This window comes from Ursus arctos, unplaced genomic scaffold (genome assembly GCF_023065955.2).
Source record: "Ursus arctos isolate Adak ecotype North America unplaced genomic scaffold, UrsArc2.0 scaffold_4, whole genome shotgun sequence".
Lineage (NCBI taxonomy): Eukaryota > Metazoa > Chordata > Mammalia > Carnivora > Ursidae > Ursus > Ursus arctos.
In genome coordinates, this window is record NW_026623056.1 from 21,816,295 (window position 1) to 21,840,436 (window position 24,142).

At 38.2% G+C, this 24,142-nt stretch overlaps 1 protein-coding gene across 1 annotated transcript; it reads left to right on the plus strand.

The window, feature by feature from the left end:
* The first annotated feature begins 588 nt into the window (after positions 1–588).
* On the plus strand, positions 589–22,839 carry CLDN16 (claudin 16). The gene is given in 6 exon segments (XM_026496519.4): positions 589–686; positions 689–933; positions 12,993–13,095; positions 16,982–17,146; positions 20,491–20,682; positions 21,406–22,839. Coding segments are annotated over 6 exon segments (921 nt in total). The 5' UTR covers positions 589–604; the 3' UTR covers positions 21,540–22,839.
* The last annotated feature ends 1,303 nt before the right edge of the window (positions 22,840–24,142 follow it).

The window sequence follows — 24,142 nt, forward strand, 5'->3', positions numbered from 1 at the left end:
CTCCTGAAGATCGCATTCATACCTCCAATATGACAGAAACCACAACCCAAGGACCCTCAGCCTCTACGTTTCAGAGCCAGGATTTGAGCGCAGAGCTGACCGGATGAAAACACGCAGCCCTCCTTCCCACTCTGCGGGGCCCAGACGTGAGGAGCCGTGGCTCCACGTGGGGCCCAGCGCTGGAACCCCTTCAAGGGGCTGTTCTGCCCCACACTGTGGAATGCAAACTCCCTGGAGCTAACACTTGTTCAGCATAGTTGCACCAGTGGCCTGTCTGTCTAAGGTAGTCAACGCATATTAAAATAGTCCTCATAATAAAAGAGCACGCAGTCAACCGTGGAGCCTCCTTGCGGAGGGGGGAGAAGAATAGCTCACTTGCCCTGGAGGGCCTAAGAAAGATCAGCTTACAGGCGTCAGCGCGGGGTGCGACCCTTCTTCCTTCTCTCCATCTTGGCCCCAGCACGTGCCTCGGGTGACCATCCTCTCCCATCAGCCCACAGTCGGGGCAGAAAACGTTACCAGGGCTCCTTTTCTCCCCCCACCCCAAACACACTCAGCCCTTTCCCTGCCCTGGCTTCTGATTGGAGGCTGGGTGCTTTGGATAATGACCTCCAGGACCCCTCTGTGGGTCACAGCCTGTTCGCATGACTCTGACCACAACTTAAGACGTCTGCAGTGGGGTGTGAGACAAGTAAACGGCTGGTGTGTTCACATCCCCAGGTGGCAGAAGCTCAGAAGCCTGACAGCGTTCCAGCCACCTGAGTGGGCCCGGGGCTGGCAGCCGCCCATGTGTCCCTTCCAGACGGGCTGCTGGCTACAATGAGGGATCTTCTTCAGTACACCGCCTGCTTCTTTGCCTTTTTCTCTACTGGGTTCTTGGTTGTGGCCACCTGGACAGACTGTTGGATGGTGAATGCTGACGATTCCCTGGAGGTAAGAAGTCAGCACCTTCTTTTTCTGACCCAAGCCTGTCCACATTTTCTGTCAGTCCCACTGTCTCAGGACACTTACTAGGACTGATGAAAGGAGTAACAGCCAACATGGACGGATTTACTCCTTACTTACTACTTACTGAGTCTTGCCTTATTAGCTCATGTAATCATCACAGCCAATCTATGAGGTAGGTATTGTTGTTATCCCATTTTGTAGATGAGGTAACTGAATAATCCCTCTCTTTTCGTCAGGATGAATTCACACAAGGGTAATCACGTACTCCCTGTCACTGAGACCTCCAGAAACTCACTTCTCCCACCACTGCATATATTAAATTGAATAACATTCCAGGCACATCCTTTCTCACAACCAAACACTTTTTAATCTTGATGATGGCATATGAGTAGCATGAGAGCCTCTCTTAAGAAGTGATAATGTAAGAAATTGAGTAATCAAACTCAAGGTATAGCAAACTTACCCAATTACTATGCAAGAAAAAATGTTATTTTAAGAAGTTTCCAAGTAGGAACAAGTACTCTGAGGGAGAACAAGTCTTTCCAGTGGGTCTCGAAGTACCGGGGACAGATATGGATTTACAAAACCCTCTCAAAAATAAGCTGCTCTTGGGAGCCAACTGTTATGTAAGAAATGAGTGAGTGGTTCACATTTGAAGCATTTTATTTTTCTTACTGGAGAAGCTCAGAAAGAAGCAATTTTGAAGTTTGCAGTAATTTCCTGTGGCTAGAGGAATCTGAGAGAGGTAGAACTGAGTAAAAATCTCATCTTCAGAATCAGCTACTGTTCATTAGTAAGGCTTCAGAAAGTGTAGGTAAGAAAAAGAAACAATATATCAGGAACTCAAAGACTATATAGCAACCCAGTCTGCTCTCTTATGTACATCCTGAGGGGAACAATTCGTTCTAACAAATGCTATAATGTCACCTCTGTGAAGTTTAGGAAAGATACCCTAGAACTAGTTTATATATTTTTTCTCCTAATTTTATTTACTAGACTCTCAAGTTGGAGTTAGAAACAGAAAGTAATTATCTTTCTACTTTGATGTGTATTATTTTTGCATTTATTACTATTATTATTATTATTACTTTTAATTTTCCTCTGGCTTCTACATGGCATTTCAAAACCAACAGAGTTCATTATAAATACTTCTTTAGAGCCAGAAAATTATGTTTCTGAAAATTGTGATAGAATTGAAACACTGCAAAGGATGTTTGCTATATGCAAGTCCAGTGATGTATTTTATCTGGCTGTACATATAAGTTGTGAATGAGAAACAGAATGCCCTTTGAACAGTGCTCAGAGAAAAGCACAGATAAAAATGTCCTCTGCCATTAGCTCCCCGGGAATCTGGATTGCAGTAGCAGGAGATTAATTTAGAAATGTGTTGGACTCAAACACACTCAAAAGTATTTTTTTACAAATATGCAAAATCTCATCTAAAAGCACTCTTAAAACATTTTCTAAAACAATTTAAATCTCTTCCTGCTCAGGCTGACAGCATTACTAACTTCACTCAGTAAGAAATGGAAGTTTAGAAAGGGTCAGACCTTGCTGAGAGAGATTGAGAGTCCTGGCATTTAAAGTGCCTTCTTGCTTTGATTTCAGTATCCAACCAATTTGCCATCTGCTCTGTGCAAGAATGCAGCTAGTTAAAATGAATGGAATGAGCAGCCCAGGTTATTCACCTCAAGTAAATCCTTGCTAACCTTGGACAAGAGTTAGTATTTCTTAGCTTCTTTCTTATTTCTCATACTTGAAATGTATTACACGAACATTTCCCAAGAAGTCTCCACTATTAAAACAAAAACCCTGAAACAAATGAGGCCTCTTCTCTCCAACAATCTCTTTATTTATCAATATTTTTAAAGGGACAGGGATCTCTTGTAATAATTGCTCCTTCAATTGGCCAATATATAAAGGCACACAATTATTCACAAATTTGGGGGTTCTGATACTCACATTCTCAACTCAACTGTTCTCTCTCCTTGCTTCCTTCCTTATAGATTATCATCTTTGGTCCCTATTATCACTTTATACAACTGTTGGACAAAAGTTGACACAACAAAAGTGCTTTAGAAAAACCTACCTGTGGGGGTGCCTGGGTGGCTCGTTAAGCATCTGCCTTCAGCCCAGGGCCTGATCCCAGGGTCCTGGGATCGAGCCCCGTGTCGGGCTCCCTGCTCAACGAGAAGCCTGCTTCTCCTTCTCCCACTCCCCCTGCTTGTGTTCCCTCTCTCGCTGTGTCTCTCTCTGTCAAATGAATGAAATCTTTAGGAAGAAAAGAAAAAGAAAAACCTACCTGTGGAGTATTCAAACAAAAAGGAGTGTTATGAATTTTTAGCTGCATTAGATTTGTTAATCTTCTAGGGTGATGTAGGCATCAGAGTTGGAAAATAGATTCTACAGTTCAATTCAAAGTAACGAATACAAAATGTGTGTCATATAAAAGGTACTGTGCCGGTCCTACCAGGGGAGGCAGAGATCAAGCCAGAGTGGGTCCTGCCTTCCAGGAGTGGACATTCAGTGAGGAAAAAAGATACACACACGAAACTATAATGAAAGGCACAGGCCAGTTCATATTTGAGGACGCAATGAACAATATACCATTGGAGCAAAGAAGACAGAATGATTATTTCCCGTTGGGGGCGTTGAAGCAGGCCTCGGGGAGGAAAAGGCATTTGAGCAAAGCGCCCAAAAGACGCAAAGGATTTCAAAAGGTAGAAATGGCAGTAGGGGGCTTGCAGACCAGAGGACACAAGGTAAAAGTAAAGAACGGGAAAAAGCTCAGGGCTTGTTAGATGAACGAGGTGAATAACCAGGGCCACGAGGCAGAAAGAGCTCATATATTCTTTTGTCTTACTACAGAATACTCAAAATAGTATAAAATAGTATTTTGCCTTCCTCAGACTTCCCTTGAAGAGGGAAGTTCTTTTCATGAAGTAAAAACGTTAGGAAAAAAAGAAATGGCCCAGGAATGGCACTGTGCACAGCCCCAAACCGGGAAGCAGTGGCCCTGAGCCCTCCTCCTGCTCCTTCACTACTGATTTCCCTGTGTCTCTGGGAAGACCCACATGGTGGACAGAACTTGGGCTTTAAGGTTATTCCAGCCTGGGTTTGCATCTTACCAGTCTTCCGTTGAGCAAGATTCGGCTCAGTCTTCAGCTCAGTTTCTTCAACTATAAGACAAAGTAAACTGCGTTGTGTTAAGGTCCTTCCCAGTCCTTCCCACATTCTTTAATAACACCAGGACTCCTTGACCATGACTGTCTGTAATCCCAGAAACATGGCCAGTCACTGAAGGACCGATGGCGTCTACAGCCTCCCCCCGAAACTTCCGCTAAGGAATCCAGTGCGTACATTCTCTATTTCTCTGTAACTTCATATGCCCATCCTTCCTTTCTCCCATTCTTCTTGTCTCCTTATTTATTTCTTCTTTCTGTCCTTCCCTTCATGCTCTTTTTTCCCTTCCTCCTCCCTCCTTTTTTCCTGTCTCCTTTCCTCTCTCTTCTATCCCTTATGCTCTTCCTCTCCTTACTTATTCTTTTTCTTTCCATTCATTTTTTCTTTCATCTCTGTTTCCTTCCCTTTCTCTCTCCCTTTTTTCCTTTTCTTTCTATCTCCCTTCATTCCACAAATACTGTTTGATACCTCTGGCCACCCAGTGCAGTGGTGGGTACAGTTTAGGAAGGAAGATGCAACCTGGATCTAGCTTAGGTTACCCCCAGGCTGCTGGGAGAGACAGACAAGTAAACTGATAGTTACAGTATGGTGTGACAAGTGGCATCACAGCACCGAACTCCGAGTGGCCAGTTTGCCCAATCTCAGATAATGAGTAACTTCATACGCCAATCCAGAAGAAGAAACACCTAAACTAGGACTTGAAGAATAGGTGGGTGAGGGAGAAGTAGAAAGTATCCCAAGCACAGGAAAGAGTATGCGCAGATATCCAGGTATGAGAGCCATATTTGTGGCTTTGGACTGTCTCAGCACAGTAAGAATTTCCAATGTAGGGAGGAGAATATAGGAGCTTGGTCATCAAAGTCTTTGTGTTTCCATAAAATCTAGATCTTACTCAGTAGGGAAAGGCGCTTCACTGAAAACAAGCAAATGCATGTGTTTCACAAAGATCGATTATTCTGGCTACTTGTGGGGAATGATTAAAATGGGTGAAATGAAGTGTAGGGAGACTAATTGGGAGGTCTTTGCCATAGTACAGAAAGGAAGCAATGGTGGTCTGGACTACTGAGGAAGCGAGCATAGCGAGACTTGTGAAGATATGAGAAGCTCTAAGCAACTACAGTCAATAGGATTGATAACTGCAAGTGGAGAAAAGAGCTGATTCCGGGGACAAGTCGAGGCTGAAATCCACTTTCCTGCTTTTAGGCAATTGGAGGAATGGTAGAGTTACTTACCGCCCCAAGCAATTAAATGGAGGAAAACTAGTCTCTATACAGAAGTCACCAAGCAGCAACGTCCCTGGACCATCCCACTACTTTTTCCTCCTTTAGATTATGATCCAGCATATCAAGTGGGGCGGGAAAGAACGCTTTATAGTGAGGAGGTTTACTGGTTGGACTTGACTTTGAGGACCTGAGATTAAATCCCACAGCGCCAGGCAATACCTGTATGCATTTAAATTGCAGACATTTAAATTGCTATAAAGCACATTTCCTCTTCTGTAAAAGAATAATAATATGCACATCCTAAGTGTCTTGTGAGGATTAAATGAGCTTGTGCCTCTAAAGCATTTACCACAGTACCAGGCAAATACAAATCAGTCAATAAACAAGAGATATATTATTGTCTATTTGCAGTTTATTGTTTTGTTTTTGTTCTGGAAGAGGAGATGACATTTTGTATAATGTTCACTGAAGGGAGAGAGATAAGATTTAAGTTCTATTCCTGTTTTCGCTATTGATTCTCTTGGAGAAATTTTGTTTACTTCTCTGAGCTGTGGTTTGCCCATTTTTATACTTGGGACTGCTCCCTTCTTGTCTAACCAGGGAATAAGGCAGACAACAGGGACAAAATAGCGTAAGTTACCCACTGAGTACATTTTAAAAAGAAAAATACATTGTGAATTCATAAAATTGTTAATATGTTCACTGAATTAGAAGATAGGTAGTTCTTCATTATCCACACTGAAATAAAAAAGTAGTTTCTTCACTAAGTTGCTGGTCTTTCAATTATCAAAAGGAAAGTATGTTTTCACAAGATTAATCCGTTTTCAGTTAATCTTGTGTTAATTATTTACTGAGAACTTGCTATATACCAAACACTATTATGATTAAAATTTTATTACCTCAAATGAAAGTTTCTTATATTTGGATTTATTTCATCCCCATAACCAGGTTCTCGCCTGGGATTTCTAATTACACTAATGACGCTGTACTTCTTTCAGACATAAAATAAATATAAAAATTATTATGCCTAGCATGTACTCTGATTTTTTATATACTAGTTTTACTTTTCAACTCATTGGGAACTCCTTCAGCAGACACTGGCGGCTACAAATATTCTCTTGCTCGTTTCATGATCTCCTACCGCACCTAGCACCAACTTCCAAATCATGGGAACTTGTGTTTCACATGAATTGATTGTGCACATATTAAGATACTTGGCATAGTTACGAAAAGAATGAATAAATGAATGAAATATAATGTGAAGTGATCTTTGGAAATCACACCCTGAGCCATAAATGAGAAGTATCTCTGTAGGGAGACCACCACATTTTCGAGGCAAGATTTTTTTATCTTACTACAATTAAAACTTTTTCAAGATATGGGTTTGGTTCCTCTTTTTAATAAGATAGGAATAAAAATCTAATTCCCTGGAATGTATAATAAGGTTGGTGAAGAGTGTATTCTGGCCCAGAGAATGAAGCTTTTCTACGCGGTGCTTCGAATAAAGACAGAAATGAAGAAAGGAGAGAGAAAAAAGTAAGCAAATACTTTATTACCATTCACTCAACGTACATTGTGATCTGTCACAACGAATGCAGTAGTCATCGCAAAGTTGTGAAACCCGTGCTCTCATAAGCGTTCTAAAATGATTAAACGTGTGACTTCAGCAATTAAACAATGTTGAAATTGAAATATTTAAATAGTTCAAATATATTAATTAGGTCATATAACCATACAGGCTACAAAAATTACATTTACCTACAAGTATGCATTATCTCATTCTTGCCATTTACACCTTTAGCCAGTCCTCCACAAATAAGGAGGCAGAACTATACCAAATGTAGGTTAGCAAATAAATTCATGGCACCTGAATGGAGAGGAAAGGAAAGGTAACATCTATTATGCTTATTTGAATCTTGCTTCCTTATCATTATAAATACCTGTTTTGTGTTCTTTTAGACCCGGTATAGTAAGAAAAATAATATAAAATATTCAAATAAATGTTCAGAATCATAGTATAAAAATTCAAATGCCTTTCATGTTAAAATTGAAATTGTTCCAAGTCTTAGTGGTAAAACATGCAACTTACTGTAGTATTATTAAAACTTCTGCATCTTAATAAATATATTTAATTAAATACTAGAAAGAGGTAAGTTTCGTCTTCTGTGTTCAAGTACATTAGTACAAGAATGACACAGGGATATGAAAAATATAAATTCCTCTAGTACGTGGATGCAAGGTGGTTTTTAAAATAATATATCTTCATGACTTATTCTACTGTTCTTTTGGTTTGTGCATACTTCCTCCTATATGTATTATATTTACACACACATCCCACTGCATATGCATTTATAACCTAATGCATATTGGCAAAGAAAAATCCTATTTGATAGTGGTTAGCCCACAATAAATATTTACTAAGCCTAATGTGTGTGTGTGTGTGTGTGTGTGTGTGTGTGTGTGTATTTCTTCCACGTAGCTGGAGAAAAATAAATGTCAATCAATTAAACATTTTTAAGTTTCTCTAATTCTCAAAAGATAGATAAAATACTTAGAGGCAAGACAAACACATCCAGAACCACAGGAAACAAGACAAGTAGGCAAAATTGTGTGTTGCTGCTTGTAAATATTTCCGGAGTGGTTAAGGAGAGAAAAATTGGCAAAGACTAGTGTAGAGAAGCCTTAATGGAAGGCTGTAAAAGGGATCAGAATAAGAAATCCCGGGATTAAGGAACTAATTTAGGATACTATAAATTCAATGGGGGAAGAGTCATGGTCAATACAAGTTCCTAAAGCTTTTTCTGAATGGTATCCTGCTCATCCTGAGTCCTATGGTAAACACTTCCCAGAGCTGCTTGAGTAGATAGGGTCCAGGCTGACAGCAAATTAGTATAAACTCTGTAGTCTAAGCAGTAGTTCTTCGACTCCCGGATTCAGCTGTTTTGTCTATTCAGTCAAGTCAAAAGCACATATTAAGCATTGACTATGCATATAGTGTATCAGCCAGAGTTCAAATGAGAGTTAACGTATATGGATTTGAAAAATTGACCTACTTTTTTTTTTCTCAATAAACATCTATTGAGCATCTATTATGTTCCAAGCAGGAGGGTCTATAAGCTCTTTGAAACAAGGTGCCATACCTGTCTTGGTCCCTGCTGTATCCCCAGCATTCCGTTAGTCTGTTGCCTGACGCATGACAGATACTAAATGAATAAAGTTTAAAAGATGATGGCAAACGTGGGAGAGAGATGTACATAAATTCACATAAAAATAATGCAATATTGTCAATACTATAGAATATGGACAAATTATGGTATGATTTAAGAAGAAATTAACTCCAGCTGGAAAAACTGGGAGAACTTCATGGAAGTTCTAGAAATTTCTAGCTCTAGAAATTTGACAGTTTCAAGGCAGAGGGAGGTATTCTCATTATTATACCCCAGGAGCAGGAAAGTTACATGCTGTTAGGAACCGCGTAGTTAACATCCATGAGAAAGACACACTGGATAAGGGGGTGAGGAACTTGTACACACAAGCCCCATCTCATAGGAGCAGCCACTCGCTGGTACTGATTATTGTTACGTGGGACTGAGGAGTCCAGGTGGTCAGAAGGACCACGTTTCCAACAGAAGCCAGAAGTCTGGACTGTTCTGTAAGATCTCTATATTTTGCTATTGCAATTAATTAACATTAAGAGATTTATGCTGGCCTCAAGTTTGTGACTTGTACTTTTATTGTTACATCTTGGATAAACTGAGTTCTCCCCATTAAGGAGATAATCTGCTCCTCACTTCAGGATTCATAGATACTCATTGAAATAATGTAGAAATTAGTCTTGTAACATTATATTTATTAATGTATAAATTGCATGTTGAAAGAGGAAGCTTAAATTTGGAATCTTCTATTTTGAATGACCCTCTAAGATAAGAATTATTAGTTAACATTCTGCATTTTTGCCCTTTAAGAAAGGTTAACCACAATATTTTAAGCCTCAGTGTGCTTTTTAACAGAACCTTGTCTTAAAACTTTTAAGAATTTAGATTTACTTGCCTTCTAAGAAGTTCTTAATAAGCCGTTGTATAACACACGGATAAGTAAGTGAAGATTATATATTACAGACAAGAAGGGTCTTTCCTAAATGTGATAAATAACAAAATCTTTTAACCTTGTCTTTTGTGCACAAAGGCACCTTTAAGGGTGTCTCCAGTAAGTGCTATATTAACACAGAAGTTTAGTTAATTACAGCCACTATTCTCACGTACCTTAACCAAGGGTGAATACCAAGCAATCTCATAGTGTGCCCCTGAGCATTAATACCTAATGAAATTGGATTCTTTGTTTCCTCTAATGAGCTCATTGCTTTTCTAAATATGGTCATTGCAGGTAAATGATCAATAGCCTTGAAAATGACACCACTGCTGGATTATTTTGCCAAGACTCTTTTTTAAAAAAAATTTTTTTTAGTGTAAATTGAGTATTCTCGTATATATATCTCAGGTTCCTTTCTAAATAAGCTCATATATAATGAGAAATACCACTATGGGTTGATTGACTTATGTACTGGCTGTTAGATGCAGGAACTGTGGGCAGTCACTGTCTGATTGTAGAGCAGTGACTTCAAATCCACATAACCTGGCTCAAGTTGGAATAAACTGGATGCAGTATGTTCCTGTTAACTGAGAGACCGAAGAGCAATAGGTATGAGGAGGCCTGTTTTCTATTACGGTATAATCGTTCCCTACCAATCATCTCTACCGTATTTGTTTCCTAGGACTGCTGTAACAAATTACCACAATTTGGTGGCTTCACACAAGAGAAATTTATTCTCTCCAAGTTCTGGAGGCCAGAGGTTTGAAATCAAGGTGTGGACAGGGCCTGACTCCTTCTGAAGGCTCTAGGGGAGAATCCATCCCTTGCCTCTTCCAGCTTCCGGGGGCTCTTAGCATTCTTGGATTTATGGCCACATCCCTCTAATCTTTGTCTCTGTGGTCACCTTGCCTCCTGCTCTATGTGTCCCTCATCAAGACACCTGTCATTAGATTTGGGGCCCACCGTGGTCATCTGAGATGATCTCCTTATCTCAAGATCCTCACCTTCACTGCATATGTAAATCCCTTTTTCCAACGAGGGTCACATCCATACGTTCTGGGGCTTAGGACATGGACATCTTTCTCGAGGGGGGGGGGCATCATTCAATCTCCTTATCTCAAGATCCTCACCTTCACTGCATATGTAAATCCCTTTTTCCAACGAGGGTCACATCCATACGTTCTGGGGCTTAGGACATGGACGTCTTTCTCGAGGGGGGGGGGCATCATTCAACCCTATTATATCTACCTTTCTTCTATTACCGTAAGTTAGTAATGCTGAACACAGTCACTATTCAGGTTGTTACAATGCTGAAGTACTTTACTAAGATCACTTATGAACAAATCATTTATACTATGTGTAATTTTTAATTCTTATATAACTATCTTCGCACCATCTCCTTTATACAAATAAGAAAACTGCGGCTCAAAAAGGGTAAGATCTTGCCCAAGGATACAACACACCTAATTAGTATCAACTGAGATTTAAAGTCTATACTTTTTTAACAGTAGCTTAACTTGCATGCATATCTGACTTGAGATATTCACATCCTTCTTTAAAAATTGATATGTTAAATTTCACAAGGTAGACCCTCTTTGTTAAATTTTTGGTCCCTGTGTTTCCTTAGGCAGATAATATTCCCCAATTCCGAAACACCCCTTCAGATTTAACCTTAGGAAGAGTAAGCCGAAGTGAGGTTTTGTAGAATAGTAGCCACAGGATGATATTAAAGTTAAGGCTTAACACTTCACTCCAAGCTGTCTTTCAATTTCCAATGCAAGCCTGAAATGGGTTTGGAATTTTTTTTAAATGGGTTTTTAAGTATACAGCAGTGCTTGAGAGCAAACACACAGACTGCTGTATTTGAGTCCCATCTCCTCCACTTATTAACTATGCTTTCTTGGGGTTATCACTTACCTTTCCTGTGCCTCATTTTCCTTATTTGTAAAATAGCTAATAATAGCTGATATCTCACAGGATCCTTTAACAAATTAAGGAGATCATAATATACTTAAGCAGTAACTGCTCCATAGCATAGACTTGACGTAGATTTTTAAATTATTACCAATTAAGAGCAGTTTACATATAAAGTGATAATAGAAGCACAACATTGAAGTTTGTGGTGGAGGTAAACAGTGAAATTTTACTTGGCTCACGACACAGCTTCAAGGCAGAACACAGAGCAGAGGGGCGCCTGGGTGGCACAGCGGTTAAGCATCTGCCTTTGGCTCAGGGCGTGATCCCGGCGTTATGGGATCGAGCCCCACATCAGGCTCCTCCGCTGGGAGCCTGCTTCTTCCTCTCCCACTCCCCCTGCTGTGTTCCCTCTCTCACTGGCTGTCTCTCTGTGTCAAATAAATAAGTAAAATCTTAAAAAAACAAACAAACAAAAACACGGAGCAGAGTTTCAAAGCACAAATATTCTCTGATACGGTTTTGCTTTTGCAGATCGAAGTGTTTTATGTTCCTTCCTTCCTTCTTCACACCAGTTACGATCTCCCTGCTTTTGCATTTCTCTTTCCACTTTGTTGCTCATTCTTTCTTTAAGGAACCATTTTAAGTTTTTATTTTCCAAGATAATTTTTGGTTAAATTTTACTAAACTATTCCCAGAATTCCCAGGTAATGTGAATCTGTAATTGAATCAAGACAAACAATCGTATTAGCTCTGTTCCATATGCATGAGCGGTGTCAGGAATATTTGAAACTATTTTCCGTTGGCATGTTTACAATTTTAAGAAATCTATTGTGACTTGCGGCTTATAGATAAAGTAGGGAAAGGCTCAGGGCACTGGTATCTTTTAGCTCGAGGTGGACACAGAATCATCTGCACAGAGTTTCTAAGTAAAAGTGGTTTACAGCTGTCAGACTGTATGAAGTTAATGCTTAATTTGTTCGCATCCATCTCATAGCTTGAACATTTGTAGTGTGTCAGTGGAGCAAGGAGGAAGAAGTTGTGTGAGTCTTCATAGTTGATGTATTGTTTTCTTTAGGTATAGCTTTTTTGGGCAATTATTGTAAATTTATGAACTCCATACATAATAACACCTTTCTTCATGGAACTCAGTGTTTATGGTGAGCAAAAATTAATGTACATTCTTAACAGACTCAGGATGTCAACAGTTAGCATACATTGTTAGATTGATTTTTTTATTTTTTTTATTTTGATTTTTTGATGAACAAATGTCAGCACAGGAAAGCCAAATGAATTGTCTCCACGTAAAACTAGGACTCCATGATGGAACCAGCCACAGACGTTTGCATATATGTAATTGTGATTTTATCTATGTTGGGCACCACTCCTCTTGCTCAGCTCCCCTCCCCCATCAGGAAGTGAATTCATTTCCCAGTGGGGAAAGCCTTTAGCTGTGAGTGCTTAAGGGAAAATACTCTAAAACACATTGTGTTTGTTGTAAATGAAATTCCGATCACGCTTGCAAACGCTGTACTTTACTATCAAACACACAACAGCCAAGGTCTTCCTTTGATCCAGGGGAGCTGAAGTGTGTCTGCGTGAGTTGTTTCACACGGTGTCTTCCCCAACATCTAGGTGAGCACAAAATGCCGAGGCCTCTGGTGGGAGTGTGTCACGAATGCTTTTGATGGGATCCGCACCTGTGACGAGTACGATTCTATACTTGCCGAACACCCCCGTAAGTATGCCTTAGACAACCCTTGCCAGGGAGGGGATACCAACCAACACTAAACTTGGGTTTCCATTGTGTATTTTTGTTTTCCACAGTCTATAGGACAATTCTGTCTAATTTTAGATGTTTCGATTAAAAATTTAGTTTATTTCAGAAATACGAATTGAAACATTTTGAGCGTATTTTATCTTTTTCCGTGGATTTATACATTCCTTTAGGGTAAAAATATTAACTTATTCTTCTCTGCTCCCCAAAGAGCCTGGCAGAGCGTCTTACAAGCAGTAGACTTAAACACTTTTTAAAAGGAAATGAATTCTTCAGGGTGCTGCGATTTGAGGATTAGAATCCACAGATTAGATGAAAAGTATTTCAGAGATGTCTTTTAGCTGTGACTTAAGTCAAATAGGAAGTTTTCAGTAATTGAACAGGACATTTCCTGAGTAAGAGAGAAGGTGAAGTAGAAGGGCAGAGACAGAGAGACAGAAAAACAGACATGGGGATAGATAAGGAAAGAGAAACACACAGAGAGCAGGGAATGAAAAAAAATCAGTATATGTGATGACACATGGTTAACAGGTGTGGTAAAACCAGCTCCTTCATCTTCCTGACCTTTAGCTTTATATTTTAATCATGTGTTAGCCAGGGCCACGTTCCAATGAAATAAAGAGATTTCACAGATTTAAAAATGTTATCATTGATTCAGTTTTTCTGCATAACATTTATTTATTTATTTAGAACATCCAATCATGCTAAGAAATACTGGTGCTGTTGTTAAAGCTCATTGGTTGTGGTTTCCTTCAAAGTAGAGGATGGGGATAGTAGGGAACGGCAACTTCTTTTCTCAAGATAAATGAAAAGCAAAACTCCGGTATGTGACTTTTCCCCTGAATGTCTATTTCAGTCCAGGGTTAAGCACTTAAAAGGAGCAGTGATCGAAAATATCTTTTTCTGCTATTCAGGATTTGAGTGTTCTTTAACCTAATTCCTAAGACCCATATTTCATTTTTTTTTTTAAGGCCTCTTGATTCTTTCTCTTTTTCCCTCCTTGAGCTAACCTAATTCTACCTACAAAGAAGCATGATTTGGTCAATAAGAATGTAAGTGTATGTGGACACTAGACTATTCCAGAAATGTAGTGCTATGGTGAGAGCAAGACAAAAAAAAAAAAAAAGATAAACTATTTCAAACTTCTAAATATTGTTATGTACATTTATGCAAGAATAACAGAAAATCACTCATAAGCTTCTGCACAAAGAAAACTTGCTGTTTATATTTTAATATTTCTTTTTTTAAATCATTTGCCTATACTATCTTACCTTTTTAAATATATTCTTACCTATTAATTTCAAATCATATCCTGAAGATTAATTACTTTTATTTAAAAAATTCTAGGATATGCTTAGCGACAACAAACATGAAAATGTATTCTAAGAAAATAACATAACTATACCCTCTAAGTTAAGATATTACCTGTGAGATTTTATTTTTAGTTTTTGGTATCTTTTATAGAATTACAATTAGATAACCTTTTCCATTGTTCTGTAGACCTGGGGTCTACAGAACCTATTTTTTTCAGGACTCTTGAGTACCCCATCCCCAAATCAGAGTATTTAACATTATTCTAGCAGCCCAATCTCAGATAATTCCCAGGAAGAAATTCCCAGGAAGAAATTCCTGGCTGGTTAGCATTAGCCATCTACCTACAAAGCTGCCCTCTTGGAACTGGGCTGGCCATGGAGCCGACTGGATGACGCCATCGGCATGAGTCTGGGAGTTCCACTGAGCATCAGAAATCACACTCTGGGGGCCTTTGGGTGGTGCAGTCAGTTAAAGGGTTGGACTCCTGGTTTCGGCTCAGGTTTTGATCTCAGGGTCTTGGGATTGAGCCTCACGTCAGGCTCTGAGCTCAGCAAGGAGTCTGCTAAGCTGCTCTCTCCTCCTGCCCCTCCCTGTTCTCTCCCTCTCTCTCTCTCTCTCTAATAAATAAATAAATAAATCTTAAAAAAAAAAAAAAAGAAAGAAATCACACTCTGTGTGGGATCAAGTGTTGGAGAGGAGAAAATTGGGGCCCTGATTTTAGGGCAACCCATCCAGATGGCAATCCTGGCCTTGTTGGACCCAGGTTCCAAAAGGGGAATTAACAATATTTAAGGAAAGCACTCCAAAGTGTGAGACTGCTTGGCTTGGGGTGCTGAGTAGGAGACCCACTTGTATATATATTATTTGAGGTTCAATATTGTTGAAATGTAAAAACTGATATCACCTAGTTAGTTAATATTTTTCTCTTTCCTGAATTTTGAGAAAAAAAGGCTTTTGATTTGGCCTAAATTAGAAATTTAAGTCTTTTTTTTTTTAAATAATGCCACATTTTAAGACCTTAAATATTCATCTATTAATCAGGTAAGGGTGGCTCAGTCAGTTAAGTGACTGACTCTTGATTTCAGCTCAGGTCTTGATCTCAGGGTTGTGAGTTCAAGCCCCATGATGGGCTCCTTGCTGGGTGTGGAGCCTACTTAAAAAAAAAAAAAAATCAGGTAGAAGCTGATTTTATGCATTGTTTTCCTCTCTTAGATGGATCATAAAAGTATTTTTTATTTTAAATAAAGTGGCCACATTTTATAAGCAACCTATTACTAAATAAGCCCTAAATTTATCTCACCATTGAGGAAAAACTAAAATGCAAGGAAACTGCAATCACTATGAAAATAAAACATAATTAATGTACCATCAAAAGAATAAGTTGTATCACTCCTCTAGTGGCTAAAATAGTAGTAGCTTTGACATTCAATAATTAACCCTCCATTTGTGACAGATCTTTCCTATTTTTATTTTTTTAATTTATTTTTTTTAAGATTTTATTTATTTATTTGAGAGAGAGAGAGCGTGTGAGAGGGAGAGATCACAAGCAAGAGGGAGAGGGAGAGGGAGAAGCAGACTCCCCACTGAGTAGGGAGCCCAACGTGGGACTCAATCCCGGGACCCTGGGATCATGATCTGAGCCAAAAGTAGATGCTTAACTGACTGAGCCTTTCGGGTGCCCAAAATTTTCCTATTTTTGATTTACTGTACCTAGGATTCACAGCTCAAGAGGTTTCACAGTTGAGGATGCTTCCATTGCAGACGATGACTGCTATTATTCCATTCTGTTTACCTGATATCCTCTTCCCTGGATATTCTCATGTGGCTATAGTTTTCAGTTTTGCTCAGTTGACAGTGCAAGGTTAAAGGGTTAATCTTGAATGTTGGCCAAGAAGGGTCACCACCAGAAGCAATGAAAAAGAATATGATCTGGGTTCTAGATACAGTTTTCTACTAAATAACAGAAGCTCCTTCTCCTTCTAAAAACCTGCTGATGGCTCCCATCAACCTGAATTGGCAAATGACTTCTTGAAGTGTTTTATCCTGCTCCCCTATACCAAATTTTAACTATTTATTAAAAGTATATTTTTCAATAGAACTTCAAACAAATGCAGTGATCAGTAATTTCTTAAATATTTATTGGGGTAACTTATGCAGAATACTCTACTTTCAATTTATTATTCAACTGTAATACTTGTGAATAAGACTCATTCCGAAACAGGAAACAAATAAGGAAATAGTTACTTAGTTCACACTCTACGCCAGGCATTTAGCTAGGGGACCAGCAAGACCAGCATTTAGCTAGGGGACCAGCAAGACTAAGTAATAATCACTGCTTAAACAAATAATAATATCGATAATCTATGATATTCTTGCATTTTATGAAAACATTCCATGTTCATGCAAACTTGAAGTCTAATTCCTGAAGTGGGCTGTATTTATGCATGTGATTATCTGGTTTTGGGTGCACCTGTGTGCTTTAACATGTTTCCTTCTTCCGTTCACAATGTAACCACATGCCCTGATCTTCCAGTGAAGCTGGTGGTAACTCGAGCATTGATGATTACTGCAGATATTCTAGCTGGATTTGGATTTATCACACTGCTTCTTGGTCTCGACTGTGTGAAATTCCTCCCTGATGAGCCATACATCAAAGTCCGCATCTGCTTTGTTGCCGGAACAGTATTACTAATAGCAGGTACTCTCTGTACTAGTGATCGGGGTAGAGACGCTCATCTACGGTCTTGAGATGAAGGAGAAGGGTGCTTATTGCCATGCAGTTCATTTTAGGAACATATGTGACCTGCTTTTCTAGATTGAAAGAGTAAAGAGCTCATCCACCAACCCTACTTTCTTTAGCTGTGTAATAAGATAATTTTTGTTGATATCCCAAAGCAAAGTTTATCAAAGTCCTCAAACTACTTTTTTTTTTCAAAGATCTTATTTATTTATTTGACAGAGATAGAGACAGCCAGTGAGAGAGGGAACACAAGCAGGGGGAGTGGGAGAGGAAGACGCAGGCTTCCAGCAGAGGAGCCCGACATGGGGCTCGATCCCAGAATGCCAGGATCACGCCCTGAGCCGAAGGCAGACGCTTAACGACTGAGCCACCCAGGCACCCCAAACTACTTTTTAACCATTTAAAAAGTTACATAATCGGGGCGCCTGGGTGGCACAGCAGTTAAGCGTCTGCCTTCGGCTCAGGGCGTGATCCCGGCGTTACGGGATTGAGCCCCACATCAGGCTCTTCCGCTATGAGCCTGCTTCTTCCTCTCCCACTCCCCCTGCTTGTGTTCCCTCTCTCGCTGGCTGTCTCTCTCTGTCGAATAAATAAATAAAATCTTTAAAAAATAAAAAATAAAAATAAATAAAAAGTTACATAATGCTTTAAAATTTTCAAATGATTTATTTTTTGATTATTCCTGATGTTAAATCCTAAAGTAAGTCCCAAACCAAATTCTTTTTAGCAATGAACTAAATTGTGTCAAGTCCTATGTTAGACTTTTCTCATGTGCCAGGCCATTTGATCATAAATGTAGCAATAAGCAGATTATATCTCCACTTACGAAGCAGATGAGTAAATGGAGTCCTGAAGGCTAATAAATCAAGCATGACTAATAAACAGTCAAGAAGCACTTTACATAGTGTTTATTGATGAAAGAGCAAAAGTGATATTTCACGCAGGTCTGTCATTAAATTCACTTTAGTCTTCTTCTGTCACAACGTGATGTCTTCTTAGGATCTTAATGCAAGCTGGAGAAAATACACTGTCGAAGAAAGCAAAGTGCAGGAAGATTGAAAATAAATGGGCACATCCCTCAGAGAGGAAACCATCATTTTTTTATGGTAGCAGCCAAATGTTAGCAAAGCAAATATAAGTGGGAACCTCACCAGGCAGTGCAAGATGAATGGATAGGGATTTTGGAACTAAAAATGCTTGGAGGGGCACCTCGCTGGCTCAGTCGGTAAAGTATGAGATATTGATCTTGGAGTGGTGAGTTGGAGCCCCATGGTGGTGGTAGAGTTTACTTAAAAAAATAAAAAGTAAAAAATAAATACTTGAAGATATATACATGTGACGTGTGAGCTTACGCCAGTTTTTTAACTGCTCGTCTTTTCTTGATCTGCAAAGTAAGGTGAAGCCCTAGTAATCATCTCTACTCTGAATTGCTGTCGTGAAGATCCAGTGTGGGTAGAGTAAGGCCATAGCAGAGAGCCTAACCTGTCACGCAGTAAAAGCTGGGGCCTCCCTGAAGTTTTACACACACATTGAGTCAAGGCCTGATGATCCTAAGGTTGTATTAAAAAGTCACAAGAACTTAATAAGTTTACCTTTTTAAGGCATTTATTCCCATGTCCAGCCTAGTGATAACATAGTTTTTGTATGTAACAATGTGTATTATTTAACAAATTTAAACATCATTTAATGCTATATAATTTTGCTCCAGAATACTTTTTACAATATCACTAGATACATCATTTTTTAATAAAAAACCAAAACAAACTAAATTAAAACAAAAACAAAAACAAAGAAATAACAAATTGATGAAAAAAAATCCCTACAGGGATGGATGAAGAAATGACAAAATTAAATTTCTGGAGATGACCAAAGGCTTGGAACCATCATTTGAAATTAGTATGCCATGTGTATTATATATAAAAAACTAATTTTATGTATAAGATACTAATGCCATACATATGATATGTTACACATAAATATTTATGGCATACTACTTTCATATGATATGAAATGAAATATATACATATTTCATATATATGTATTAATGTGTGTATGTATATATATGTATATATATACATATACATATAAAGTTTCATAAAGGAATTTCCATCTTAAACTTGTAGGTTACAATATTGTAGAAAATATGTGGTAATTTAAACCATTATCTGAAGGTGATATGTTCATGATCTGGTCCTTAAACTTCTTGCATTAAACAATTGGGAAAAGAATGCAATGAAATGGTGAACACCATTTTCTTTCTTCTTTTTTTTTTTCCATTTTCACATAGCCTTTTTTCCCATAGTTGCTCACCTTTTTTCCTTGCTTCTAAGCAACGACATGCAATTTATACCTTTAAAGTGAGAGAACTCTAGTGGCATCATTTCAAGCCAGTCCAATTGTCAGATAGACTAATTTGGGGGATTAAATTTTGTTTAAAAGGAGCACAATTTCTGGGGGCGCCTGGGCAGCTCAGTCGTTAACCGTCTGCCTTCGGCTCAGGTCATGATCCCAGGGTCCTGGGTTCGAGCCCTGCATTGGGCTCCCTGATCAGTGGAAAACCTGCTTCTCCCTCTCCCACTCCCCCTGCTTGGGTTCCCTCTCTTCCTGTCTCTCTCTCTCTGTCAAATAAATAAATCTTAAAAAAAAAAAATAGTTAGTTCATCCTTACATAATGTGGGGGTTGTAGATAAGAATTTATTTTAAAATAAAGACATTTTTTATTCCAGTTATTTGTTTTTGACCACAACACACTAAAATTATTGATTTCAAAAGCATGGTTTCCTTATGGGTGTTGATTATGTAGCTGACATAGTTTTAATTGTGGGTCCAAGTGGTGGGGCAGAGGAGCAACAGAATATTCTTAAAGATATATACTTTTAATTAAAAAAAACAATAGAGAATGAACATATGCTGTATATTATTTGTCTTCAATTTTGTGTTCTTTCTTTTTTTCTTTTGCTTTTCATATTTCATTTTACACTGCACTTAAGAGAACATTGGAAAGAGGGAAATTAAACAAAACCACAATAATCATTTTAAGTTTATACAAACAGAGGAACACTGCGTTGTTTAATCTTTGTATTTCTCTTTATGTATAAACTGATATATGGTTTAGAAGAAATACAAAATAGAAAGCAAAAGGAAGACATAGAAGAGATATCCAAAATTTGATTTGTCCATGAATCCGTAGCATCGTTATTATCCTTCTAAGTGATGCCATGCATTTTGGGTAGCAGTCAGATCTCCTTGAATTTAAATTTGGAGAGGCCTGCATTATTTTTAGCAATTTTTCTTTCTTTCAGGTGCACCAGGAATCATTGGTTCAGTGTGGTATGCTGTCGATGTTTATGTGGAACGTTCTTCTCTGGTTCTGCACAATATATTTCTTGGCATCCAGTATAAATTTGGTTGGTCTTGTTGGCTTGGAATGGCTGGGTCTCTGGGTTGCTTTTTGGCTGGTGCTGTCCTGACATGCTGCTTATGCCTCTTCAAAGGTAAGAACAAAATAAAATAGCATACTTACTTGCCTCTAGTATCAGTCCTCCAAGCTGGGTGGAAACAGATCTCACCAGCACAAAATAATGTTGTGTACTTGATCCCTACCTATTATAAAAAAATGACATTTTAAAAATTTCTGTTATTCAAGGACAACTGATTTGCAATATTCAAGCCTTATTACGTGGTTAGTGGTATATTGGGTGAAAAAAAAATAACAGACCCACAGCTATAACTATATCCAATATCTAAATATAAAATGATGATTTCAATGTGTTCATAATCTTATATAACTTCATCCAATCTACTAAATTTATATCTAGAGTTAAATGGAGAAGTAGACTCAGAGCCAAGTCAAATATTTGTTGTTAAAAAATGTAATGTACTACTATTGGGTTTTTAAAAATATCAGTTAAAAAGCAAGAGATTCCATCACCTCATCAGTAAGAAAGAAAGAGAGAAAGAGGAGAGAGAGCGAGAGATTGAGGAAGAAAGAAAGAAAGAGAAAGAAAGAAAAGGAAATTACCTAAGTTTTGAATCTTAAAGTAAATTTCCAGGTGAAAATCTTCGATTTTCTTCTAAGGTTCTTCTTGGATGATTCCTTCTTAGAATATTTATATTCTTGCCTCTTTATGAGAAGAATGTGTAAAATGACATTTTCTCCCCAAAGCTTACTGAGTCTTAATTATTTTTTTATCACGACATTTTTCTCTTTCCAACAGATGTTGGACCTGAGAGGAATTATCCATATTCCATGAGGAAAGCCTATTCAACAGCAACCATTTCCATGGCCAAGTCATACGTAGCCCCTCGGACAGAGACTGCCAAAATGTATGCTGTGGACACAAGGGTGTAGAGTGCCACACGTCAGTCTGTGTGTACGTCCCTGAAGTAATCAATCAGTATGTCGGGTTAATCCAGTAACATATATTTAGACCTCAGTATGTTCGACCAAATTAACTGCTCAGCTTAATCAAGAAGTTTGATTCTCCTATCCCTACTCTTTTTCTGTTATTCTCATATTCTCCCTCCTCCTTTCTACCCTCCTCTTTCACAGGCCCACACACAATTTCCCTGTATTTTCAGATAAGGTTGCTAGGATATACAAATGTTTGTTTGTGATTTCTATATTGCTATTAGAGATTGTGACATGGTGATATTCAAGTAAAATGAGACTTCAAGACTAGAAAGAAACCTTTGAAAGAGGCCAGAGATTCTAATCTTTGAAGGGATTGACAGCCTCTTAGCAAAAATTCCTGGCTTTTGGTTTGTTCTTTGTGTTCTCATCCACATGAGTTATTTGATAACTTTGAAGATGATTCTTCGAAATTTAAACTAGTATATCAAACCCTACCATTACTCTGACTCTGTTAAAATAGAAAAAAATAAAACAGCAGCTTCATATACCAGCTACTGATTGAACTTTAAGATAAGAAGTTTCCCCTCCACACTTGGAATGTCAAATGCAAATGTTAAATTAATACCAGAGCAGTGGTGAGTTTCTTTCTCATTAACAACATAAGAGATCTGTGTATTATTTTATCACTACTGTAATTTTGCTTATATATTGCCAAACTGTTAGACCACAGCAGCAATAGCTAAACCGGAGAGTTCATTCATTGATTGATTGGACATCCAAAAATGTTTTAAGAAAGCATTATATTAAAATTCACTGATTCAGGTGCCCTCACACCACTGGATCCTCAGCGCCCAGCAAAGTATCTGACATGTGATAAAATTAAACAAATAGTTATTGATTGGAAGAAATAAAGGCTCACAACTCTTTACTGAAAATAAGATCGATTTTTCTCATAAAATGTGTACTTATTTGAAAAAATAGAATTATATATTTAATTATACACTTAAAGAAATCAGTGAATGATTGCTAATGGGGTTTTATTCATATTCTAATGTAATCATCTTAATTTTTTAAATGGTAGGGTTTTTTAAAAAGTTACATAATTTAATCTCAGGTTTTCTGATTTCTTATAAATCACATGAATAGCATTAATACTCTTGCAGTACCTTAGCAGACTATCCACTGACCTAGAAATTAGTTCTTTGGAAAATGGAGATTCAGTTGTGAATTTCTGAAGACCCCCCAAAAAAGTGTTTTAAATTTAAAAAGCTAAAAATCAGGTGAAAATGAGATGATGAAAGCCTAATATATATATATATATATATATATATATATTTATGTTGTTGAGAATGGTGTTCATGACTTCACATGGTATATCCTTACCAGTATTCTCAGGAGAAATTCTAAGCAAATCTTAGAATTAAAATCAACTGATTCACTTTTATTTCATGGATATTACTAACCATGTAATTGACATTTAAAAATTATTTGTAGATCATGTTTACTTGTTATATTGGTATTATTTTATGCAGCTTAAGACTTATTTTGTGTTCTTTTTTCACTCCTTTGGTTTTTAAAATTTTTAGTCCTACTTTTATTTTATGATATATTGTCTGTCATGTTTTATATATTCTAAGTCTCTTGAAATTCTTTTTTGGGACAAGCAGGGTAAAATTAATTAAATAACTCATTAGATTTTAGAGATACAAATTTTTCCCTCCTTAAAGACTTCATTTGTATAAGGAGATATTTCAGAAGATTCTGGTGATGGCTGACATCTATGAATGTTTTGAAATTTTTCTTAATAAAAATGTTCTGTATATCCTGGGAGAGATATTAGGGTTGTTTTTTTTTTTTTTTAATTTCCTTGGGAATGTTTACTCCTCATTCACTATTATTTAATGAAGCCTCCCAAAATAAAGCATGACAAAGAATATATTTTGAATACCAACTAGTGACAAGACAAATATTAAATAGTGAAGAAGTAATAATTGGCATTATGGCAACTCTACATGCCCAGAAAGAAAAATTAAGGGAAGCCCAAAGTATACACACAAGATTATTAGGTTGAAATATTGAACTAGCCCTCTAACTTCTGGATACTAAAATTTAGTCATAGCCTGTTACTTGCAACAAAAACAAAATAAAATGTATAAAATTGGACAACTGGATTGCACCTTAAGGAGGGGGAGGAGTTAAGATGGCGGAGGAGTAGGGGACCCCTTTTTTAGCCGGTCCCCTGAGTTGAACTAGATAGGTACCAGACCAGCCTAAACAACCACTGAATCAGCCTGAGACGCAGGAAGATGCATCTGGATCTCTACAAATGAACATCTCCAGCACTGAGTATTGAGGTACCAAGAGGGGAGCCCTAAAACCGCGCACAGATATCGGAAGATAAATGGAAGGGGGAGGGAGCCGCCGCATTCGGGCGCCGGGAAGCGGTAGCCACCTGCATGGGGGAGCGGGCGGACTCGGGGACCGGCACCCGCGAAACAGCAGACTGAGACCGTGAGCCGGGGAATGCGCGCCACCAGACTGACAACCGGAGCTCCGGTGCGCTCACTGGATCCAGACTGAGACCGGGAGCTTCCGGAGCG